At 36.6% G+C, this 26,235-nt stretch overlaps 1 protein-coding gene across 3 annotated transcripts in view; it reads right to left on the bottom strand.

The window, feature by feature from the left end:
* Nucleotides 1-26,235, bottom strand: part of LRRK2 (leucine rich repeat kinase 2) — a 77,160-nt gene that overhangs the window by 35,963 nt on the left and 14,962 nt on the right. For all 3 annotated transcript variants that reach the window (XM_084303506.1, XM_084303507.1, XM_084303508.1), the window contains 20 exons: nt 25,682-25,813; nt 22,678-22,797; nt 21,416-21,540; nt 20,776-20,855; nt 19,919-20,025; nt 18,037-18,166; nt 16,936-17,060; nt 15,156-15,286; nt 12,485-12,629; nt 12,043-12,182; nt 10,577-10,705; nt 10,320-10,490; nt 8,400-8,655; nt 7,987-8,175; nt 6,370-6,491; nt 5,510-5,579; nt 4,831-5,051; nt 4,077-4,327; nt 2,580-2,728; nt 1,270-1,363 (listed from right to left, as the gene is read on the bottom strand). In XM_084303506.1, coding sequence (XP_084159632.1) covers nt 1,270-1,363; nt 2,580-2,728; nt 4,077-4,327; nt 4,831-5,051; nt 5,510-5,579; nt 6,370-6,491; nt 7,987-8,175; nt 8,400-8,655; nt 10,320-10,490; nt 10,577-10,705; nt 12,043-12,182; nt 12,485-12,629; nt 15,156-15,286; nt 16,936-17,060; nt 18,037-18,166; nt 19,919-20,025; nt 20,776-20,855; nt 21,416-21,540; nt 22,678-22,797; nt 25,682-25,813 — 2,887 coding nt within the window. The remainder of the gene's footprint in view (nt 1-1,269; nt 1,364-2,579; nt 2,729-4,076; nt 4,328-4,830; nt 5,052-5,509; nt 5,580-6,369; nt 6,492-7,986; nt 8,176-8,399; nt 8,656-10,319; nt 10,491-10,576; nt 10,706-12,042; nt 12,183-12,484; nt 12,630-15,155; nt 15,287-16,935; nt 17,061-18,036; nt 18,167-19,918; nt 20,026-20,775; nt 20,856-21,415; nt 21,541-22,677; nt 22,798-25,681; nt 25,814-26,235) is intronic.

Here is a 26,235-nt window from a genome sequence, read left to right as displayed (position 1 = left end):
TGCTGTATGTAAATTTGATTAATGCAAGTCCAAAAGCGTTTTTCTTAAGTACTAGAGTTGCTACATATGTAGCCTAGCAACATTTTTTACATCTGATTGTTTCTATGAGCACAAGAGTTTGTTTATTCTTTCCTCCTACCCCTCCATCTCACCTTTCATTACCTTGTAGGCATCAGTGCTCTTTAATGATTTACTCCCTTGCCACAGTGCCTTCAGCACTCACACCTACCCACATCTATCAGACACCTGATCTATCACCCCTCCCAGTGCTCCTTCCACCATCTGATTCTGCTGACCTGTGAAGGTCAATAACTTCTATAGAAAAAGGGGGAGTCCTGACTTTCACGTGAGTAATGCTTTGAAGGTATAGCAAAAGAAATGTCACATGCATCTTCGTCACAGTTCCATACAGCGGAAGTATCACTCTTTGAGAATAAACATCTTGTGATATTTGGGAAGTGAAAAACTCATTTCAGTAGCCTTGTGCTGAAGAAGCTGCGGAACTTCTTGAAAAGGAAGAAAACTGCCAGTATCTTTTTACTATGTTGGTTTCAAGGAAGTAATAAATTAATTCTAGTCTTCTCAGAACTGTCAGCTTCAGCAGTCAAGCAACACATTTTTAATAATAACTATTTATTAGCCGAGGAGCGGCTGAGGGAGCTGGGCTTGTTCAGCCTGGAGAAAAGGAGGCTCAGGGGCGACCTTATTGCTCTCTACAGATACCTTAAAGGAGGCTGTAGTGAGGTGGGAGTTGGCCTGTTCTCCCACGTGCCTGGTGACAGGACGAGGGGGAATGGGCTTAAGTTGCACCAGGGGAGTTTTAGGTTAGATGTTAGGAAGAACTTCTTTACTGAAAGGGTTGTGAGGCATTGGAACAGGCTGCCCAGGGAAGTGGTGGAGTCACCATCCCTGGAAGTCTTCAAAAGACATTTAGATGTAGAGCTTAGGGATATGGTTTAGTGGGGACTGCTAGCGTTAGGTCAGAGGTTGGACTCGATGATCTTGAGGTCTCTTCCAACCTAGAAATTCTGTGATTCTGTGATTCTGTGATTCTATTTGAATCTGAGGAATAATGCTTCTCAAGATAATGAAGGAAATGTTACTGATTTGTCTTCCGTTGAAAGATACTACTAAACATTTAACCTTTGAGAAAGGATTTCCTGAAAATCATTAAAACATGCTGAATGTTCTGCTTAACAAAGGTCTTGACACAAGATCTTCTTCATCAAAAACTAGTCACTAACTTTAATAAGAAAAACATTAACTTACTGTGGTAAAAGAAGAATTGTTTCTGGAACATTAATAAAATTATTTTGGGATAATTTTAAGGTTGTTATGCTGGATGACAAGTCAGGCATTATCTCTGGAATAGAAAAAGAGGTTGATACCATTATTTTTCAGAACTATTGACATTATTTTTAATATTGGAATTTTCTAAAATCAGACAGACTAAAATGTCAGTCTATCATCTATACACACATACTTAAATAAACTGCTCTGGACGGAAACTGTATCCTTTTTTTAAGGCTTATTTAAAACTAACTTTCCCAAATAAAAGAAGTGTAGAACAATAGTTAATGTATTTGCTTCTATCACATTGCATTCTATTAAACTTTATTTCATATTGGCATTAAACACTGAAATAATCTTACTTACACTTAACTGTATTGCCAGTACACATGACGTTCACATCACTCACCATATGAGTGGTAGGTCTTACACATTCAAAAATGACTCTAATGTTGCAGCTGTATTTAATGCAAGTATAAGAGCTACTTCCTGAAGTACTGTGTCAATTATTTCAAAATGGAAATTTTGTATTTTGAAGATGGAAATAAATGCTAGCAGTAATTTATGAAATCCTGCAATATCACTAAAAGTGCACTTATGTAATTTGTTTTTTTTTTTCATAAAATAACTTTGGAACCTTTGCATAAAATATACTTAGCCACAGAAACACATTCTGGATTGAATTAAATTCCTTAGACACAGGTCCAGAGAAGGTGAGCTACTCTGTGGTACCTTAGCTATCTGCACAACTTGGAGATGCACACTGGAGCTATGGAAGACCTGCTTGTCCTGGATCTGAAGCTGTAGGCTAAGTGGAATACTTCAGGGCAACTGAAATGTCACCTGTGTTTAGGCAAGTGAATCAAATACCCTGTTTTATTCAGAACACTATGCTGGATATAATGTGGTAATACTTGACATGCCTCTCTGTACATAGTCAGACCTGTATTACTAACAGATTTTCAAGCTAACTTTGAAGAACTTCCTCTGCCCTGAGCCTTCCCCAACAGGATATAACATCCCAGCTTCATTCAACCTTTTTCATAGCTTCCATTACAAACATAAGAGTAGTATCAGTTACAAAGTCAGATCAAATGTCCATGAAGCTCTACTGGAAGTATAGTGCTTCCAACATTGATCAAAAGCTGCTTAGGGACAATATAAATAAGGACAAGCATATAAGATGTTCTCCTTGACTCTTCTCCCAAGACTCCAAATGCCAGTGGCTGAGGCATTTTGTGACTCGGAGTGGTTTCTAGAAGGTGGGTCTTACTTTCATAGATACTTACCAAGAGCATTCATCCTGGCATTGAACAGCTCCAGTTTTGTACAGCCCATGAAGATGTTCTCAGCAAGGGAGGAAATACTGTTCTTACTGATGTTTAAAATTTTCAGCTCTTTCAAGCATATGGGTGAACATATGCATGAAATTTTATTTCTGTGGTAACAAGAATAAAAAAAAACAAAACGTGTTATTCAGAAACTGTTAGCTAAAAAGTGAATGTAAAGAGTATTAATCTGACTTTGTTATCCTTACGCTGGTAAAGAAAAAAATACGTATCTTATCTAGATTGACCAGTCAGCTAAAATACTGGTACATGTAGCAACATGCAATAACATGATTGATTTAAATTTACTTTAATTAATGTGGAAAGCAGATGTCAGAGTATACTCTAGGCATAATTTCCTGATTATGTAAGCTCAGTCCCACACAAAGAGAATTGCCATGTTTGCGAATAGTTCTGTTTACTAAAGATGTGTATTTGTTTCTGTGATTACAATCACAGAAAAAACTGTTAAAAAAAAACACAACAAAAACAAAACAAAACAAAAACAAACAAACAAACAAACAAACAAACAAAAAACACAACAGAAATTCCACATAGGAGATATAATGTAGGTGGTATTTGATGCTACAGACAACGTATTCCAAAAAGAAAAATATAGGAAAGAGAAAAAGACAATGATACTGAAAATACATTGATATAAGAACCACGTAGCAATGTGTTGTAAGGGTAATGTTGCTAGTAAAGCTGAAAATAAAGCTCACAAAAATAAAGCTAATAAAGTTTAAAATAAAGTAGTACAGGATTTTGAATTCAAAATACCGCTTTTGTGATTTTGATTCAAATACTTAATACTGCCTGGTTTAGATTTGTATCTTGCTACTACTAAGTCTGTGTGGATTTCTGTGTAAGAAATATCATACCCTTATGTAAATCGTGGGAAACGTATGAGACAGCACCTGCAGTTTACAGAACTATCAACATTATCATTTCTACAAATTCCCAATAGGTATGAATTATTTCATTCACTAACAAATATAATAAAAATGATGGTAAACTAAAAAAATACCTATTTTCTCTTCTGTTATTTGAAATATATCCGTAACAAGCATCATATTTCAAAAGAAAAAACTTTGGTTAATATAAAATACGGTGGAAACTGTATTCTCATACTGAAAAGCTACCTAAATATATCAGACAACATGGATGGTCCTGTGGATATGGAGTGTGACAAAATAAAAACGCTGAACTACAACACTTTTAGTACATTACTGAAAATGCAATGTTATTAGATTCTATCAAGGTTCCCAGATGTTGTAATGTACTTTGTAACACAACATTGAAAATTGTAGCAATTTACACATTTGTAAAACAATGTCAATGTCTCATTGCTGATCAAATGATCCTTTCCATGCTACAGCAGTCACCATTCTGGATAACAAATGCATTATTTCTGCTATTTTTGTTATGCTACAGTCTATTTACAAACGTTACTCTCACCCTTCTAGCAATAGCTGTTCCAGGTTTTCAGCGACATTTGCAAGAAATTCAGGAGTGCACACCAGTTGATTGTATGAAAGATTAAGCTGTTTTAGAGTTGGACATCTGAAGCATGGATCCAAAGCAAAGGAAGGTCCAATGTCATTTCGAGAGATATCAAGGTTTGCAATACAATTCATTTTCAATAAGTAAGTAGGAAAAGAAGTAAACCGGTTACTGTGCAAATCCAAATAATTCAAGCATTTCAAGTTCTGAAAGAAAAAAGGCTTGTTTCAAAAAAGAATGTAATGAAAATACCAATCCATATCTTTTAAGCTGAGTTATGTTTTATACACTTTACTTATATTTGTCTTACTAGGAAAAATAGCAGAAAATATTATTCATAATAATGTAAGCTGTAATATTTCTCTTAAAGATTAAAATATAAAGCATTCTTTAAAATTAATTAACTCATTTTCATAAAATCTAAGTTATGAATTGCCTGCAGTTCTCCCTTCCATTTATGTTACTATGTTACTGAATATAACATGTTCTAGAGCAGTTCTCTGAAGTTAATGCTTTAAAACAGTCCCATGAAAATATTTTTATTTCTAGCTGCACATAAATCTAAAATGAAAACAAATAGAATGGATGAAACATGCAAAGATACACTCAAGAGTAGTACTGTTAATAGACTCCTACTGTTATGAGTTAGAGTCAAACAACTAATTGTAACTAATCTTGACTTGTGTTATATAAAATTATGCAGAATTACTTCACACAGTTGTTCTGGAATGTTTGTAAGAGCATTTTGGTGGAGCTCCAGTTTCTCAAGATGTTCCAAATGACTAGTTAAGCTGCTATTCTGGCTGATGGCATCTATGTTCTCCAGCTCGTTTGATGAAAGATCTAGTGATTTAATATATTCTTTCTCTGAGATCAATGAAGAAAGACTGTCTGATGGTCTTAAATATGGTGAGAATTTTGAGATTCCTTCTATTAAAACAAAAACATGGGAAAAATAGCATGATTTAATTGAATGCATAAATTAAGATGAATCAGCTTAGGATCTAAAGAAGCAGAAGACCGTGAATGTTTGGTTCAAGATCCAAACAAGATCCAAAATCCATGAATATTTCTTTCAGAAGACAAATTTGTAAGACAGTAGGGAAGAGAAATAGGTTTATGCATTACACAACAAAAGTGGGTTTTGAAAGCTAGTAATGGCACCCATGAAATTACATTGTTTGTAAAACTCTACATAAATTACTTGTGAAGCCCAGGAAAAAATATTTCACTATATATACTGTATTTGTACTCCATGGTAGTATTTCAATATGTATCTTCCTCTTTGTAAACAAACATATAATCTAACTAAAACCTTTGTGTGCTATGCTTATGAAAGCATTAAAGATGAAACATCATATATATATCCTAAACTGTAGTTTACTTACTGGGAGATTCGTCTGAAGGCAATAGTTTCCTTCTTTGTTTCACTGATGGTTCATACTCTGTGCCAGGTCCCTGGAAAATCCCAAAATAGAATAACAAAGAAATAACAGCTGTGGACATATGCAGATATATGAAATGATCTAAATACAGTAGATTTCTTTTTGTCATTTCTTTTTATCAGATCTCCCCAGGGTAACACAGAGACTGAATTTTTAAACTCTAAAAATACCACCAGGCCACATTTTTATGAAAATTACTGATCCATGCAATATAAAACAAGAGCAGATTTTGATGTGCAATGGATATAGTGTGTTTTTTAACAACCTAAAATGACTTCCACCTGGGTAGGCTGAGAGGGTGAAGCAAGATATTGCAAAAACTAATTTTTCCAAGGAAGCCAGTCTCTCTGATTTTGCAGACAATGGAAAGAGACACACTCCTTTCAAGGGAACTTGACTTTGACTTCACTGATTTGTCATCCTGAGAAATCTGTCTCTGCATTGACCACAGAGGCACTCCAGAGATCAGCTTCGCTACAGGATAGTTAAGTCTTTGTGAACAGAACCTTATTTTTTGTATTTGTATTTGAACAGTACCAGAACATCCAACTGGAAATCTGAGCAACTTGGAAGAACACATTTTTTTATTGATCATAAATTTTTGCTGAAATAAACTCTCATCTATACAGGTAATCTGGAGCACAGTAATTACACAGCAATAGAAGGGAGCATTAAATAGCAACATTCAGGCAAGAGCCCATGTAATTTCAAGACCTATCCTTACACTTGATTATTAACAGTTTCACAGTAGGCAACACAGATGGATTTATAAGGAACCTGATACGAATAAGGATCTGACTTACCAGAGAGTAGGAATGTCGCGGCAAAGCAGAAGAACCTCTTTGAAAGGCATTTTCCCTACAATATAAGTCCGCAACTGCAATGGAATTGGACTTCTTTTTTGTAAAAAGTGAACCTTCACTTCCTAGTACAAAGCAACAACACAGGAAGACAGGTAAATAAGAAAATATATTTAAAGCTGAATTCAACTGTAACGTAGATGCTGACACACAAAGGAGAGATATATTTCAAAAGCATCAATAACAGCAGGAACTAAATGGTTAATTGTGTGTGCAATAGGCCAATGATATTAACATACTTACCTGGTATGTTCTACATATAAACTGTAGGTTGTTACATTGGTGCTTTATTGCTTAAAATTTCCATCAGGTTTGTATTATTATACATGTTTTATGACACACCTTTGTACTACTGCAGCATCAGTAACTTTTTAATAAAGAAAATGTATTTGAATAGATACTTTTGCACTCACACCCTTACTGAAAATCAAACATCAAATACTTCTCTGGCTCTGGTGATTTAGGGTCGTCTAGACTCATTTAGTATTCTTCCTTTCAAAGCTAGTTTTTTAACTCCTAAAAGCACTCCTGTTAGTGAAACCTATGTTTTTTTTTTACCATAATTTATGTAAGACTTAACAGCTTTTCTATGTGAAAACAGTACCTATCAGTGTCATAGGTCTGTGCCACGGTCCTACAGAAATGAAAATGGTGCTGAACGAAAAGAACAAAAGCCAACCAAAAAAAATCATTATGGTTCTCTGATTCCAAAATTCAAATTCTTCATCTGTGATGATTTTAAGTATCTAACACTTCTAAAATACAACAGTGACTCCTGAATAAATAAAAGGCACATTATAAGATAAGAACACTTACTGTTGCTATTAAGTTACTGATGCTGCAGACAGAAATGCTGTTTTTCGTATGTTAAAGGCATTCGGATTTCTTGACATGGCTACCAAGAACAATGTTGGACTGAACACAGACTTGTCACTTACACTTTCTCATCAGTTAGATATCTTTGGGATAGCTTTGGGAAGCTTATTTCACTTTACTTATTTGTTAATAATATAGTCCTCTGTACCGAATTTAGTTGTGTTTTCTTCATTTACTGACAACAGTGGGAACAGGGCATTTTTGAATCACAATTCATCTGACTTCATGATGAGACAATGTGCTTTTGAAGCACTTGCTTTTTGCCATTGACTATAAAGGGAGAATACAAGAATTGCTAAGAAACAGACATCAAAACAGTTGATGTAAGCTTAGCCCAGAAACAGGCATCAAAATAGTAAAATACTCATTATCTGAATATGGTTAGATGAATTCCACCCTTTCTACAAGAAAGCAACTGAATGCATTTCAGTTCAGAAAGAACTGATTTTAAATGGATAATTGAAAAAAAATAAGGTGCTAATTTCACAGATATAGAATGTACTAACCATAAACAATTTTCCAGTGGACCTGATTTATGATTTCTTTTTTGCACATTATTTATTCCTCAGCTGATGGTTTCATAATTTCCTATATAATTTGAAGGAATTCATAGTTATTGCCAAACCCCAGTAAGCTACACTGCGACTATAATAGGAAAAAAAATTAAAAAAAGAAAACATTTACCTTCACTATCAATATCATCATTCAAAGGAAAAACACTGTCCACTAGTGGGTCAGGAATGAAATTCCAATCATAGTTTTTATCCATTCCATCTTCAGAGAAGTTTAAATCAGAGCAGGCTCCTGATCTATCCTCTGAAATATTCTTCATCTGGTATCTAAGCACCATTCTTGCCAGTACAGAACCTGCATCTATATGAAGAAGAAATCGAGATGGTAACATGTTCTCCAAGAAATTCATATAGCTTAAAATAGTAACAGAAATACTTGGTGCATTTTCAAGGCTTGGCAATCTTTCTACAACCAGCTAAGCACCATAAAGAGATTCTCAACTGAAAGTCGTGATAAAAAACACTTAATTAATACCATCAATAGATATAAACACATGAAGTATAGCAAATTCTGTGTATACTCACTTTGTTTCCTTAACGGAGTAAGTTTATCTGGGAACAAAGGAATGAGCCAGGAAGGTTCGAGTCTCCCTATACCAAATCCTCCAAGACATATACTGCTGTTGGCAACATCAAGGCTAAGCTTCTTTAAGAGCAAGCTGATGATTTGGCTATCTCCTCTCTTTATGCTGATGGCCAAAGCACTCCGAACATCTTGCTCCCGAGCACCATTGGCTAACAGCAATTCCACCAATTTAGGACTACTTCCTTTTTCACAAACCTAACACAGAAAAACAAACAAGTTTATGTGAGGGACTCAAACAATAGCTGAGACTGCAGTCAGACATTCTCAAATTCAGATTCATGACATTTTTAGGCTCATGCCCCCTTTTCAATTACACAATTCCCTACACCTCAGGGCACATGCCTGCTTAAGGCATTTGAGTACCAACTCCCACTTTCATCAAGTCTTTACCAAAATATAGCAAATGCCTGAGTTCTGTAATTGTAATTTCTGCCATGAGTACACCCAATTTTTAGACAAAAATGAATGGTAATTTATGTAATTTGGTTATTGCATGTGGTCTGTGGTTCAGTGGAAAAAACACTTTGTGGTTATTTTGCCACGTTATCAGGATACCAGATGAAAAGCCAATAACATTGAGACTCATTAAGCTCTGCTTAGTGCTAGGGAGCTCAAGTCCACTGGTTTCAGTCAGCTCCACTCCCTTCAGTCTCTCAACTTGCATTGCTAAACAGAGCAGTGTTGATTATGAATGTTACAAATATTTTTTTTAGAAATACTTCCAGTTACTTCAGTATTTCCACTGGGGTTCACTAACACTGATTTGCCTGCCTCAGACTTCATGGCCTGTTCCAAATCCATCTGTGCTTTATCACCCAGCCAGCTCTGCTGGCAGAAATCTTCATTCTTCACTTCCAAATTTACTTCAAGCAGTACTTGGTAGAGTTATCTCAGACCAAGAATTTAAAATTGTGACACTGAAGCAAAATTAAGAAGCACTCATACAAACAGTTTCTCCAAATGTTTTAAAGACAGGCACATTTAGCAGGGAATACTTATGATCAGGTGTGAATCTCATCTGTTGGCACACTTGAATCCAGATGGGATGTTTGCCTGTGGCTGTCGTAAAGTGTATTTCAGAGAGTTCAGGCTCTGGATGTGGCCACTGTTTGGATCAAACTCATTGCAGCTCGTGATTCTTACACGTATTATTCTGGTTATGTTGATAGAAAGTCAGAACCCTAGCTTAATAGTTAAAACAGCACAAAAAATGATGACTGTATTGATCTGTAATAACAACAGAAAGTAAAAAAGATCCAACACTCCAGGGCAGGCACTTTAGGCAAAGTCTTCATTGCAAGGTCTAGGACAGAGTGGGATTTTTCAGTGGCACGCAAACTTGGTTATGGACAGTTTTGCATGCAGGTCTGTCTGCATTTTGACTTCAGAGTGCTTGGGAAAAGCTGAATTGGAAGATCGGATGTTCATGGACTGAGCTCTAATGGGCTTGATGCTATCTATGCCTGATAGTTCAGAAGAAACAGCTGTGAGGTTGCAACGCCTGAGCTTAAGTCTTCTTCCTCAAAACTACTCTAAAGCTAAGGCAAAGTCAGTACTTGAGTGAACCCTGGTTTGCACATGAGCAGGGTGAACAATCTTGCATCAGAACCAAACCAGCAGTGCAGGCATAATCTAAGCGACAGTAACTATGAGCCTCAACGAAGTGAAGGGTGTTTCAATAAGTATCAGACTGCCTGAAGTCACCCGGAATAGCAATGGTTGTCAACACTTAAGTCACAGTTAGATTGCCCTAGAGAGTACAACTGTGTTATGGCTTATACAGCTATACACAAAAAGAGAAAAGAACCCAAAAGCTGATATTTTATAGCAATGAAACTACGTATCTTTCCATATATTACCTGATAGATCAAAGAGCTTGTCTTTGTCTTCTTGTTAATATCAGCTCCCAGCAGAATTAAACATTCAGCCATGATACTATTGCACTCCATACATGCTTTTTCAAGCATCACACTTTTTAAATCATCATTTTCCGCTATTTTAGCAAAGCATTTACAACACAGGCTTTGAAACTGAAAGGGAACACAAACAATCAAAGTTAGGACTGAGAAAGCACCAAAGTTTTTCAGATATTGAGCTGCCAAAAGAGAGAAGATACCTGTCGATCTCGCTGGTCAGTGAAACACATAGACATTTGGTGGAAAATGACTGTGTCAAAGGATTCGTGTACCAGCAGCTTGGCGAAGCAAGGTGACAAACTAAGAATTGACAAGATTGCATGAAATCCCTACAAATATAACAAAAAGACTGTAAGCACAAAGTCATTTTAAAACAAGTTATGAAACAAATCAAACTGCAGCTTCATTTTTTGTTTTTCTTTTAAACATTCAATAATTCACAAATTATAACACATTAGCAAAGAAGGAAGACACCCTGGTGTTTCAGTGTTTAATACAGCTGCAGTCTCATGCTTGCATAGCTGACCCACAAAAGCAGATATGAACTGACATTTTGAAAAGCGCAGTTATGCACAGTAATATCTGACAGCATCCTGCCTGGCACATGTACATGTGATTTCCTGAAAATTTACAGAGGAAACAATCCGCTCCTAAGGATATGGGATGACGATGCATTGCCTGACCCAGTGTGTTGCTCCAGAATCCTTGAATTAAAAAAAAAATAATAATAAAATATATATATAGGCTAAATGAAAAACTGAATATCTAGAAACTAAAAAAAAAAATAATACAAAATTATCCTGTGATTCCACAAGTAAAGTTCACACAGAAGGGTGAACTGGGTAAATCATGGACTCTTGTCCAAATGTCATTAAGACTAAATGATTTTACGCAACTTCTTTATTCCTCCACATTATTTTGATCTCTCTTTATGCTAGTTTATATTGGTTCCTAAGCAAAACTTAGGAACTGTGGGAAAAACAGAAGTAAAAATAGGAGGCTGTACTTGTGATAGTTCTGACTGATCTGAAACAGAAGTGCAGAAACTCTGACAAGAAGCTGATCTCACAGGCAAGCTTCATTCCACCAGAAAATGAAACTGGCAACAAACAGGGAAAGCTTCCAGAGCAGAGGAAACAGAACTTTCACATGAGGAAGTCTGAACATGATTTCTCTGACAGAATAAGGAGAACTCTACTTCCATGTTCAGAAGTAGATTCAAAATCTGTCACTCTGACACAGATGTCTTTCTTAAATAAAAAATTCTTAAACAGAGCCTATTGCTAGTGACAGGGCTGTGAACTAGGGTATTTTCCCTCACTTTTTAAAAGAAAGAGTGATTTATACTATAATGATGGTTGCTTCACTGCATGATTCTGGATTGACTGAATAATGGACTGTGACCAAAAAAATTGTTCTAGTTTGCTAGATAAACAACCAAACTTGTGCTTTTATATTTTGGACTGAATTGAATATATGGTTCCAAGAAACCCATCTCTCTGGCAATCATACTGGTTTAATTTTAAAGGCTTATAACTAGTAACTGCAACAAAATAAAAATGAAGTGATTAAAATAAAGAATTATACTTCAAATACAGCTACATTAAAATAATTTCATAAACTTTTGCCTTTCACTTTTATCTTTGTAAGTAGAAATAACACATACATGCATCTGGATTTCAGTGACCTCTTTAAATCGCCGCAGAGTAGAAACCAGAACTGTTGCCAGGACATGCATAGTTGCAATACACAAACTCCTCCTTGTAATCAAAGAGCGCAGAAGACTCAAACCCAAACACTGTATGTCTTGAAGAATAAAGAAAAAATAATAATGTTGATTATTCAGACATTCTGAGTAGGATAAACCCATGACCTAAATAGAGTGTGATATAGCTAATGTGCTAGAAAGTTATTTGCATCACCTATTACAGGGCCAAGCATAACTAGAAATTGGATAAACCTGGGGACTACACAGTACTGCTGCCTTTTACTGCCATGTAACCTACTTCACATCGAGTACTAAAGAGCGCAATAGGCTACAGATTATATGGTTAATCAACCCCTTCTACTATATCATTCAAGTTGAACTAACAAAATAACTTCCATACCTTGTGTATCTGGATACATCTGCAGGGTGTGAAGCACAGTGTCAGTAGCTCCTTGTTGGGTTAAAATTTCTAATGCACCAGTGCACTCAGCTACAGAAGTAAGCAGTTTCAATCCACACCTCTGAATGCTAGGATTTCCAATAAACTAACAGAGAAACGAATATAAAATCAGATCAACACTTTGTTTTGGTACAATGGCAATAGAAGAGTTGATAGTGATAATTTTTCAAAGAAGTATGTCAAATTAAAGCTGATGTGACAGTAAATAGCAATAATTACAATTTCAAAAAGTTTTCCTTTTCAATCAAAGTTTCAGTTGCTCATACCCTCAGATTTCTACCAGAGAGTAGGAAGATCTGGTTTGAGAGCATCTAAGGAACCTAAAGGCGTACAAGTCCATGGGACCTGATGAGACACATCCACAGGTCCTGAGGAAACTGGCAGATGTACTTGCTAAGCCACTATTCATCACGTTTGAGAAGCTCTGGCAGGCCAGTGAAGTTTCTGCTGACTAGAAATGCCATCCAGACAGACCTTGAGAGGCTTGAAAGGTGGGCCCACATAAACCTCATGAAGTTCAGCCCCAAGCACAAACACAGACTGGGCAGAGAACGAAATGAGGCCAGCCCTGGGGAGAAGGCCCTGGGGGTGTCGGTGGATGAGAAGCTCAGCATGAGCCAGCAATGTGAACCTGCAGCCCAGAAAGCCAACCGTGTCCTGGGCTGCATCAACAGAGGAGTTGGAGGTCCAGGGAGGGGATTGTCCCCCTCTGCTCTGCTCTCATGAGGCCCTACCTGCAGCACTGCGTTCAGCTCTGGGGCCCCCAATGTAAAAATAATATGGACACATTCGAGTGAGCCCACAGAAGGGCTATAAAGATGATCAAGGGGCTGGAGCACCTCTCCGATGAAGAAAGGCTGAGAGAGCAGGGGATGTTCAGTCTGGAGAAAGCTCTGGGGAGACCTTACAGTGGCATTTCACTACTTAAAGGGAACTTATAAAAAAGGTGGACAGTGACTCTTTGCTCAATCAGATAGTGGCAGGACAAGGGAGAATAGTTTTAAACTAAAAAAGGGAAAATTTAGCTTAGAGGTTAGGAGGAAATTCTTCATTCAGGATGGTGAGGCCCTGGCACAGGCTGCCCAGAGAAGCTGTGGATGCCCCATCCCTGGAGGTGTCCAAGGCCAGGCTGGATGGGGCTTTGGGCAACCTGGGCTGGTGGGAGGTGTCCCTGCCCATGGCAGGGGGTGGAACTGGGTGGCCTTTAAGGTCCCTTCCAGCCCAAATCATTCTATGATTTTTTTTTCTAATTTTCATTACAACCACTCAAGTTTACACGATCTTGCCAGGAAAAGGAGGGTGGGGAAATGTGTTTCCTTTGTGGTTCAATGTAACCAAACGAGGTTTTGTGAAGCAAGAGACAAGTGACAAATGTGGTGGCTGTTGATAAAGTTAGGATAGGAAAAAGGTATGAAGCAGGATACCTATTGCCACACCACATCAAGTTTTTAAGTTTTCTTTTCCATCACAAAGTAATTCAATAGCTTATTTGTTATTATCTGTCACAATTTTTCCCCACTTTTAGGTGGAGGAAACCTAGATAAGGCCTAGATCTGAAAGTGTGTGTGGACATCACAGTGACATGCAAAGCTGCAATATTATTTTAGTGGAGTTGTGCCCATCTCCTTCCTTATTCCTTCTCTACTTTTTCATAAGAATATGTTAATTTCTAGCCCTTCTGCTTGATTATGTAGTACCCAAAATCACAAACCAGCAAGTTCAAAAAAGCCATCGAGGTGGTAAAAAAGCACTGAAAACTTTGACGAAGTCTGAAGTAAAAAATAATTTTGCCTTGTTAATTCCTGTATCCTAGGTCTTAAGGTCAATAAATGTCCTTTAGATTTCAGCATTCTTTTGCTGATACATCATTTGCTCTGACTTTTATAACAGATGTTCAAGACATATTTCCTTGACTGAAGGTTTTTGCCAAGTCTAAAGTTGTTAACAGACTTCTAGAAAATCATGAAGTGCTGTATCCATTTTGATTGTGGTCATGTGAAACCTGTAAACCAGTGGGAATCTTCTGAAGGCCAGGAAGTTAAAAATTTCCTGTCACCAGGATTTAAGATTAATTTGCTGTGCAAAGTGCCAAGTACTATCTCTGCTTAGCCCGGGCCTGCTTTGGCAGTGATGCCTTTCACTTTTCAGATTCCACTTTAAGGCACTGTGATCATTTTGCCTTCCAGTGGCTGGAGAAAGTCATGGAATTGAATAATGCAAAGAATGGAGACAAGTGAGAAACACTGTTCTGTTGAAAACAAAAAGTATGTATCAATGAAAGCTATACTAAAGAACCACTTGGCTCTATGCACAGCTGAGGCAAAGACACAAGAACACCTTTCATGTATAAAATAGTCCATAACAAAATTACAAATAAAATGCTTGAAAAAAAATCATCACTGTGTAAGTATCCCCTAGAATTACTATGTAAAAGATGATCTAATGTACTCTAAAGTAGAAAAGAAACACCCAATAATAAATGAAACTCAAGGTTGAGATTGATTTTATCCAATCAATAGGAAAATCACCATGGAACTACGAATTATAAATGATTCCTCACTGCACATGTAAAATAGTGACAATATTCATTAGGATAAATCTTTAACCATACCCTGTTCAAAGCACCAAGCACCAATGAATGAGTTCCCTCCAACAGACACTGGCTTTTAATGACTTTTACAGTAAGTGTGAAAGCAGCATCTCCCATATCTCCCAAAGAACCATTCTGGTCATTCTTTGTATCTGAAACAATGGAAAACAGGCTTCTTCAGAAGAACAGATTTAATATTCTCCCCATTATTAACCCAGTATTATTAACACAGTATTACAATCAGATTGAACACACAGGCTAAATGACTCTGCAGGCATACTTCTAATCTTACGACATTTTCAGAATGCTGCAGTGATAGAGACTGGAGTTCTTCCAGATTTACAATGCAGCATTGGGTACATCGTGTTTGAAATGATAATTTCACCATATGTTTGCTCACTACTTACTGTGAAAATGCAAAATCATGCCAAAGAATTTTGCCTAAGGAACACTGCAATACATTAGTACTTCCTTGAGCTATATGGTTTCTTGGTGTTCCAGATAACCACTTCAGAATGCTTCTTCCTTCTGGGGAGGAGACTCTATAAGGAAGCCATAAACTATTTGTTCCTTTTCACTTGGCAGTACATCAGAGGCTGACTTTTACCAACAGATGAAATAAGTGAAAGGTGAGTACAAATTAAAGAACACAGAATGGTCTTTCAGATTTACCTTTCCAGTAGCTATTAGCACTTGCAGGCAAATGGCACTACAGAAAGTACTTAGATATCCTTTAAATGTCAATTCAGCATTCGTATTTTTCTGATTACTATTTTCCCATAAATGACTATTTATTCCCTAATTAACATGCATATTTTAACATCCGCTCTGTGTATTGTTTGTTTCATTGCACTCTAGAAGGGCCTCACTTTAAGGATTCTCACCAAAAAATACTCTTGCCTACATGTTAGAATATATGTATAAAGTCTTAATCCCCTTGTTTATTGAAAAAGTAGGAAAGAATTGGAATTATAATTAAATGAATAGGAAAAAAAAGGAAATCTATAATCAATCTGCATGCTAGTGGAGCGACTAGATTAGAAACTATTGGTTTTGTAATATGCAACTAAAATTCATGAAAGATACTTGCAAAAACCTGTTTGGAAAAAAATCAGCATGTTTGTACTCTCACATTTAACACTGGGGAAAGAAAAATGGGATATACAGCAGTAAACTGATAAAGAAGAGATAAAACTTCCCCCATACTCTGTTAAAGGTATGGAAATAAAAAAAAAAAAACAACAAACACACACTTTTTTCATAATGTAGATTGCTCTTAAACAGTTTTTTTGGGGGGGAAAAGGAATTCCTAAGCTAGTCAGTTTGGTTTCTCCTTTGCTGGAGAAAATAGCATGTAATAGTAGCTTTCATATCTTTGAATCACTTTCTTAGTGTCAGAGGTCTAGTTTTGATGTTTCTTCCAAGAGATACTATCAAAACAATTGTATTTTGTGGTAAAACCATGCTGATATCATTATCACTGCTTGCTCTCACTTAAAAATCATGAAATCATGGTAGGAGTATGCAACCACAGTAGTGGCTCCACAGAAGCAGCAGAGCTAAATCATTACTGATGAAATCAAAGGGATATCAGCAGTGATAATTTTGGCTTGTTATTTTCAATGGACTCTCCATCTTGTACATTCTAAAGTTACAGTTGCTCTGTCAAATACAGAATTTTGGTATTTTTTTAAGTCCTATTAAAGGCTGTCTCATTAGATAAGACTAAAACCAAGCTATCTAATTAAATTCTCTGATTTGACATATGAAGTCACACCAATTATATTTTTAAATGACTTACCAGGCATCATGAAGTGTAAAAGGACTCGAAGTGCTTCCAGTTGTACAGAGAGTGATTTTTCATGTTTCCTCATGGCTTTTACAACTTCTGATGCAGCTACTGTCATTATATCCAGATGAGGGAAACTGAAAATATTATTTATAAAATTTAAATAATTTAAATTAAAAAAAAAAACATTTATAGATTTTATACATTTGCTTCTTTCATTAGTATGGTGTGACATCCCTTTATTACAATGCAAATCTGTTTTAGTTACAAAATATAAACTCAACTATGTTTCTTTTCTTTAGCATAGCAAACATGTTATTTTCATGTCATTTCATGAATGTAGAGTATGTAATTAATCCAATTTGAGACTACTGAGAGGTAATTTTCAATTCAGTCCAGAACGCTGGTACGCAGTATAGTACTTCACTCAGGGTGAATGGTGGATTCATGTATTTCTCTTTGATTCTAGTGCAGACATATGAGAAGATAGATCTTCTCTAATTTACTGTTTCATAGTCGCCATAACATATTGATGAATTGCCAGATACTTGCAGAATAAACAGAAAAACATCAATCATGTCAGTTTCTAATCTTGAAGGAAAAAAAAACAACTACAGCACAACGACATTAACTTAGAAATGATAGTAGCCAAAGGCTACTAATTTATTTCTAAGGTCACTTTCTTATTTTATTTTATAATACATTTTATTCCTGTAAACATGTTTATGGAATTTTGAGATCTTCTTTCTGAGTCATGTCCTAGAGCATTTGCAAAAGCCTTTACAAAAGAAACTTTTATATACATATATATATAAGTTTCTTTTATATATATATATATATAGTTTCTCTAATTATATATATATATATATATACGTACACACATATATATATATAATTAGAGTTAATATTGTGTGAAAATTTTTAGCTCTCAATGGAAATCAGTGTGGCTAACAGGAGGGGCTAGATGTGATTCAGTGTCTTGAATAGAGCTGTCAGACTGTGGTCAATTTTAACATAAGTGAAACAGTCAGTAATTTAAATGTAATCAATTAACAGCACTGAATCTCACAAACCTTCGCTTTGAAAGTGGTCACGTATTTCTAAGTGTATTACCTTCCTTTGAAAACGTGATTCAGAATTCTGCAGGCGCTTTCAGCCACTTCAGGGGAATGCGGATGTTTCCTCATTATATCCAAAACATTCATGTGTATTCCTTTAGACAAAAGTGTCTTCCTAATATTTCCTACAAGACAAAACAGCAAGCATCCCATAAGCAAATCTCTTTCTCCCTATATAAAGAGTTCTAAAAAAACAACAGTACTACTAATTTTTTTTTCTCATTTTGATTTTTTCCCTCAAAATCATACGTGTTATAGCATTGTAAATTAAAATAGGAAATGATTCAAGCTGAAGCTGACTTTATTTCCATATCTTAATCAAAAGCATTAAAATTCCTGAAGTGCCTAATAAGTTTAAATACATCTGTATTTTTACTAGCACCTTTAACTTAGGGGAAGGAGAATATATCACTTTACTTTTATTTTTGAAAAATATTTATTTTTAAACATTTTTTTTCTCTGAATTGCACTCTGTGATTCAGTAGAAAAGTGAGAATTTACCTTTCAAAAAACCTTCTAAATTCCAAAATAAGACTTCAGAAATGAAATATTAACCCAGTCTAATTACTTTGTTCACACATTTTTAAAAATTCAAATACCCAAATATATGTTAGAGCTCTAAGTGTAGCCAATACAGCTCTGAATACTATACAAATATTCTATATTATCATGGTAACTAGCACCATTTTTTTGTCATTTTCTTGGTTGGCTCAGTAACCTAGTGATAAACCAAAGCTTTCTCACCTAGAGAATGGTAATTAAGTTAGTCCTTATCTTCATATCAAGCCAGTGGTTTTCAATGCACAGTGTACAAACCACTTGAGATCCATAACCATTTCAAAGGATTCTGGGAAAATTATCTGACAAAAGAAGGCCAAAGTAGGCTTAAATAGTCTAGCCAGAGGTCCACACTGCCACTGAAAAATGTTGAAGGGGTCCACAAATAGAAAAATTTTAGGAAAAGCTAGGGGACACAATCAGGACTAAAGCAATCTTGAAAATTGTTATGCACATGCTTAACTTTCAACATAAGATTTGATTTACTGAAGTAAACGTGGCTGTTCAGATCCCCTGTATTATTAACAAAATGTTATTTGTCAGGCTGTAATCCTTACTCATGTGAGTTTTGACAAATTCTGGTCTTGACGAAATTTAAATGTGATAAACATTTAAACAAGCACACAGAGAGAACAGACTCTTCTCATGTCTCCTGCTCCAAAAAAACAGCAATTAAAGTATATAAACTGGCAAAGATCTCTTTCCTTGGACATGAATTCTTCAGTACTAGAATCACAGAATGGCTTGGGTTGGAAGGGGCCTTAAAGCTCACCCAGTCCCACCCCCCTGCCATGGGCAGGGACACCTCCCACCAGCCCAGGTTGCCCAAAGCCCCATCCAGCCTGGCCTTGGACACTTCCAGGGATGGGGCAGCCACAGCTTCTCTGGGCAGCCTGTGCCAGGGCCTAACAATGAAGAATTTGCTCCTCAAATCTAGTCTAAATCTCCCGTCTTTTAATTTAACAACATTCCCCCTTGTCCTGTCATTATCTGATTGAGCAAAGAGTCGCTCTCCATCTTTTATATAAGCCCCCTTTAAGTAGTGAAACGCCACAATGAAACCTCCCTGGAGCCTTCCCTTTTCCAGGCTGAACATCCCCAGCTCCAAGTAGATGACATCGGTCGGTCTAGCTCCTAGCTAACAATACCTTTTTCAAAGCAAGGAATAAACCTCCTATTGAGCACAACTTTACAATGTTCTAATCACAGGGATTACGGTATCCATACCCTAGCACATTTTGTATGTTCTTTAATATCAATATTTAATATTATAGCAACGACTGCAGAATCAGAAAGCAAAGACAGTTACATTCCCTTACCATTCTGCTGTGACAAAATTGCCAAGGCACTAGCAGCTGCCTGAAACACTTCTTTTGAAGAGGAGTGCATCAGCATGGACAGCATCACCGCTCTGTCTATTGGGAACCTTTCACAGAGAGAAACGAATCACTGCACAGGGAACACACTACAGCAGTTACTTCATAACCATAGTTCAGTTTACTAAAAACCCACTAAGTGACATAGTTAATTTTTTAGATGACTGAACTTGGCTATTTCACTACAGCAACATCGTTGCATACCATGTGTGTAAGCCAACTCTGAATCTTACCAAATTCACTTGGAGTCATGACTTCCAAGTGACTTGAGGTGCAGAAATGAGTAAAAAAAACAGTCTTACCAAAATTTGCATGATTAAAATTTTAAACAACTCTGAGAAAGAGTTTAAGGGAAATTCTGTTTTATCCATGCCTAGATTCTCCTTGATGGCCAGTGCTCCCTCTGCTATGCCCTTTCATCTGACTTGTGGGAAAACGTGTGCTGCTTTTCTATTCTTCCTACCTACTTAATCTGAATCTCCTCTATTTTCCCTACTCTTACATTCTTTAATCCCCCCTATCCCTTTTTTCAACTGAAAATGAAGTTCCTTGTAAACTGTATAAATTCACTCTATTAAGACTGTGTCCTGACTCTTTATTAAAACACTAACAATTTGGTCTATGTGGAGATTAGAATACTTTTCAAGAAAGAAACTTTCTATGTTGATTGTCATGCAATTCATCATGTATTAGAAAACAAGAAATAAAAATAACTGAAACATGAGACCCCCAAATGGCCAAATAGTAGGCCACTTTTTTTTTTCATTTCCAAAAATACAGTAAAAGGTATTAATACTGACTGATTATCTCCATCTCCAATCTTTTCATGAAGGTTGCGTTGATACAGGAACAGATTTTTCAAAGCCCAGCATGCAGCCTCCTAAATACAAAAAAAGAGGAAACAAAAGGATTGAAGAAATAAACCTTCAGAATAGAAAAAAAAAAAAAAAAAGTTTGAGACTTGTTCTGTCCATGATAAAGGTGTTAGTTGCTTTATGTAGAAATACAACAAAGTATGGACTGCTGCGTTTTTATATCTGGGATAGAACTCAGTTACAAGCATGTGCCACGTTCTTATTATTTGATTTTCATTTTGTTACCTACATTAGGCCAACATTAATTCTTCAGCTGATGAGCCTGTGTTTTGCTGCTGTATACAGAGCAGCTGAGCTTTTGTATACAAAGCAACAAGCTTTTGGGTGGCCGAAGTTCCAGGCACTAAGTCTCAACTACCTAACCACATTTGATCCAAAGGAGTGACTGAAACTGCTTGGGGTGAACAAAGGTAAGGATGGAATGAAAGGGAATTTTTTTCCAAGGCTAATACAGTCCCTCAGACCTAGTTTGTCTGAGGATATATGAGAGAAAATTATGCTGCTAAATGTTTTATTTAACGTGTAATGCTGTCTTTCTACACCCCCATCATCCAGAAATTCTCACCAGTACATCTGTGTTTTTTCGGTGTAGTTCTAATGCTCTGTAGCATGCTTCCAACCAGCATAATTTTTCTTCCTCCTCCTCTTCTTTTCTTTCCTCTAAGTCTCGGTTTAGGAATATTGTTTCAGCTTGAAATACAAAATATTTACAATCAATTCTTATTGCAAAGACAAAACACTTATGTCTTAACTGTAGTCATGGAGGTGCTCCCATTGCCTGTGTAGGAAAGTCAGCTGGAGGATTAGTCTTTTCTGGGAAGGGAGAAGTCTTTTGCTCTGTGACAGAACTGAGACGTCTCCAAGGTTATAAAAGGAATAAGAAAACCCCTTGCTATGTAGTACTTTAGTGTAGCCAGTTATATAGATAGTTACAGATCAGTCAATGGTCAGGTTCTGAAAAGAGCAGCACATACTTGTTCTGTTATGCATTTATATACAGAACACCACACACATAAAATATAACTGTGGTTCATTTGCACGTAACCACTTATCGCTGAGCCATCTTCACTCTGAAGATATGACATTTAAAAATATAAATTGCAATTGCTGAGAGAAACAGTAGGTCCCAGAAAGCGCATTGAAATGTAAAATAAATCATTTCATACCTGTGTTTTTTAGCATTTAAGAAAAAAAGGTATCAACACTGACCATAGTATCTGAAGTCTACTGGAGTGTATGCTGATTACTAACATTTGCTATTGTGAGGACTGTTACACAGCCTTTCTGCTGACATTGATATTACTCAAAGACTAATAGGATCTGATCTTTAGCTTTGTGCCACTAGGTAACTAATTTCTGTTTAAAAATAACAACTGGAGCGTACTCAAGGAAAAGGTTAAACCTTTTCTTTGATTTCAGAACTCAGGCACAAGCATTAACTTGGTGTTGCAATCTACTGGCAGTACATAATGAGTACTGCCACACATGGCAAACATGGCATCAAATACATGTTGCTGTCTGCAGACATTTTATATTAATCAGGGATTATCCAATATTTGCCTATGAACAAACAGGTTGCTTTGTTAAGATCTATCAGCATAACGTCCCAGCTCTGAGTATCTGGGAATCTGGTATGAACACAGGATTGTCATACTAAACCATAAATGTGCAGGAAATCTAGCCCTATCAAAGCTACCTTACTTGAGGCTTCCACATTAAAAACAGAAGCAGAATTAAGAATAATTACAGGAAATCACCAGTATGAAAACATTTACTTGTTTATTTCATAAGTAATTTATTTATGTGCTTAAGAATGAATTTACTTACTGAGAAGAGCTAAACAGCTGAGACCTGCAGCCTGTAACTTCGCATTTTTAGAATACGTTTTCACAGCCTTCACAATGACTTCTGGAACCTTATGTAACACAAGGATATTGAAAAAATTTCCTGAAAATAGATGAAGGTATTAAATGAATGTAAACACACATCTATAGCTTTAAACACATTTAGCATAGATTTCTCAGCACATAATGCATAAGCTTTGTTTGTAGTAAACATTAGATTTGTTATTAGGAGGCTTCACACAATGGTATTTTATTTGTGGAAAGAAGAGGACAAGGATAAAAAGCATCTGGGATCTACATGTAGGTTCTTTATTTTTAATATGAAGACTGAGGTTTAATGCAACATGACATACACAGTGTCAGCAAAATAAGATACCATCTATATATCATTTGCAGACTTCCTGCCAGGAAACCAAAGCAGTGCTGGTCTTGAATTCTTGCAGTGATTTGATTTATCCTGCCAAGCAAGTGTTTAAAACCTGTTTTGCCCTCTAGTTTTGTCCTCCTTGTTCAGAAGATCAAAGTCAGCCTTATAAATACAGAATACATACATTTTGGAACAGCAGAAAGAACTAGCTTTTGATGATAAATGTATTATTTAAAGGACAGCTTTTATCAAAGGCTATACATTACATGTAATTGAATATAAGGTTGAATGTAAGAAATTCTACAAATGAAAGCAAGCAAAAGAAGATAACTTCTCCATTTGTTGTGCAAACAAGAATTATGCATACAATAATATAGCTATGCTCACTTTGTAAAATATAGTCTGATAGATACAGTTTCTATTCTGATATTTAATTTTATTTAATTCTCAATTACTAAAAATGAGAATCATACTAACCACATGAAAAGTGAAATTCAAATCTGTATCAATGTTTCTCAAGTGCTTGAGATAAGGCACAAAATTAAGAATTACATGATTTTGGTGCATGAAAAATAAAATTAGAACTAGAAGAAAAGCTAACTTCATTTCTTTACCTCAGTTCTGGTCCTGAGCCCTATAGGTGCTGGCTACCTGCAATGTCTAGGTTGTTCACTGGGAACTAAGTACCTCTCCCAGTGTTTGATGATTGAGCCTGGTTAGTCCAAGTCAACAGAACTCCGAAGAACAGACTTTAAGGCAAGTCCTTTCCAGATCCCTCATTCTAAAACTTTGGCCTTACCACCCACACAAGTGCAAATGGAAACAGCATTTTTCTTCTTAGTCTGTACTAGTGTTGTCATGTTGTAGCAGCGTTGCTGTTTCTTGCTGTATTTTACTGAAAATGACATGTTTGTGCAAATATGCCACTTATCTCACAGAAAGTAAGAAATTTAGGCTATGCAACTAGTAATTATGCTGGACTTGTGGCTGCTTAAACAGGTTGCAGTCAGTTAAAATTCTGATGACATTCTCATCTTGAATAGTCATTACCAGATTAGCAAGAACACATGACAGTGATTTTGGAAGCTAATAGATGTTGACTTTACAATTTCACTACCGATTAACTTGGGTTTAGGAAAACAGTGTCCATCAGAATAATTTGCGAACCCACACTGGCTATAAGAAAATCTTCCAGACTATTTCCAGTCTCACGTGGAAGGACAGGACGGACAACCTAGCAATTTCACACCTGTTCTACCTAACTGTCTGGTGCTCTGGGCACACATTCCCAATCTCCTCCTAAAGTGTCTGCTTATCAAGATGAAAGGGACCTGTGGAGCTGAAAAAAGAATTAATAGATCTCATGTCTGTTTAACTGCCACTATTACTTGTTGGTCAGTAAACACAAATCACAAAAGCATGTTCTGAGGCCATGAAGTCAGGCTGGTTGCACACAGGGCAGGATTGAAGCATGCCAACAAAGTTGCTGTGTCCCCACAAGTGCTTGGTTACCATGCCTTCCGTCGGCCTTGCAGAGGAAGCTGTTGAAGCTTAACACCACCTCTTGCCAAATAACTGCAAATACCACCTCAGAAGCCACATTTTCTTTAAATGTTTGTTTGGCTTTTTGAAGGGGAACTGGAAGTTGCACTCCATTGCACTCAAGGTTGATCTGCATTCTCTACAATATCTGCATGAAGGAGCGGAAACAGATGGTGACAGGACAAGACTGATTTGATTAAGAGGAGTCATGCAGTGGCACCAGCATCTGCAGCAGCTTCAGGCCACCACCTGCAAGAACTGGGAAGTCTAACTCATGAGAAAGACCTTGGCGGAGTGATGAAAAACCTGCCATGTAGTGTGGGTTATTCCAGCTGCTCTACTCACAGCCTTTTTTTCACACAACGGGGGAAAAAATGTATTTATTTTCATTAGAATTTGCTATTACCTGGTCCACTGCAACTGATCTGATCATATTCTTATAGTGGTAAGAGCACAGAGCTGGGAAGAGGCACAACAAAATCCTTGTAGACATTGCCATTATTTGGCTTGACATGACATTAGCCAACCCAGACAATGGAAGTACTATTACCCAAGCCAAGGGAAGTCCAGCAAACTGGTTCTTTCACTGCTGCAGGCCAGGGCCCCCAAGGCTGGCACCATACCTGAGCAGGAATGCAGCACAGGCCTTTGGGTAGATGCATTGCAAGGAGGAAAAACACAGTCTTGGAGAGCATGCCCCACATAATTCAGTAGCACCAACAGGATCTCAACATCCAGCACCACCACTTCAAAGAAGAAATTTGGAAGGAATTTTCTTCCATTCTTTAATAACATCATAAAGAATGGGAGATCTATCGATATACTCCTTTTTTCTCACTTTTTCACTCTTGGTTTTTATGACTGTTTCTGTCATTGTTGCTAGCCTTTATCACGAAAGGATTCCATACTGGTTGTTGCCACTGTTGCCTCAATACCTTCATGTCAGTAGAAAAATTGAGTTATACGCCGTCCTGAGGATTCACTGGAACAGTAGCTCTCTAATTGGCCTAACATTTCATGTCAGTACCTCCAGTTCTTACACAAAGTAAGCTGACTAACACCAGCTTTGTGAACTTACCCAATGTAAGCTTATGCAACAAACAGCAACAGGCTTCCTGAACGGTTTCACTACTGGGGAATCTTTTCATGGTTTCCACTATAACATTGTAGCAGCGAACATTTCCAGACATCAGCACTTCCACATTGCTGGCTAAAGAGGGAAACAGAAACAAAAATTACTTAAGATTAAAATAAAAAGAAAACACAAAAAGAAGCATGGTAATTGGGTTCTAATATTAATGACTACCAACACTTGGTAATAATTTATAATAATTAAAGTAATTAAATTCAAATAAAAAAATCATGTTTTTCTTCTTTTTTAGGGTGCAAGTTAGCAAGTTAATCATTTGGTTTAAACTAGTTCTCCTCTATGACTATTACATATTGAGGGTATAGAAAGGTTCACCTCATGATCCTGAAATTTTTCACAGAATCACAGAATGGATGAGGTTGGAAGGGACCTTGGGGGTCATCTTGAACAACCTCCCCTGCACAAGCAGGGCCAGTTGTCCAGAACCACAACCAGGTGGCTTATGAGTATTTCCAAAGATGGAGACTCCACAGCCTCTCTGG

The sequence above is a fragment of the Netta rufina genome (assembly GCF_964035555.1).
Source record: "Netta rufina genome assembly, chromosome: 1".
NCBI lineage: Eukaryota > Metazoa > Chordata > Aves > Anseriformes > Anatidae > Netta > Netta rufina.
The sequence above is the reverse complement of the archived record's forward strand: the minus strand, read 5'-3'. Positions and strand labels throughout refer to the sequence as shown.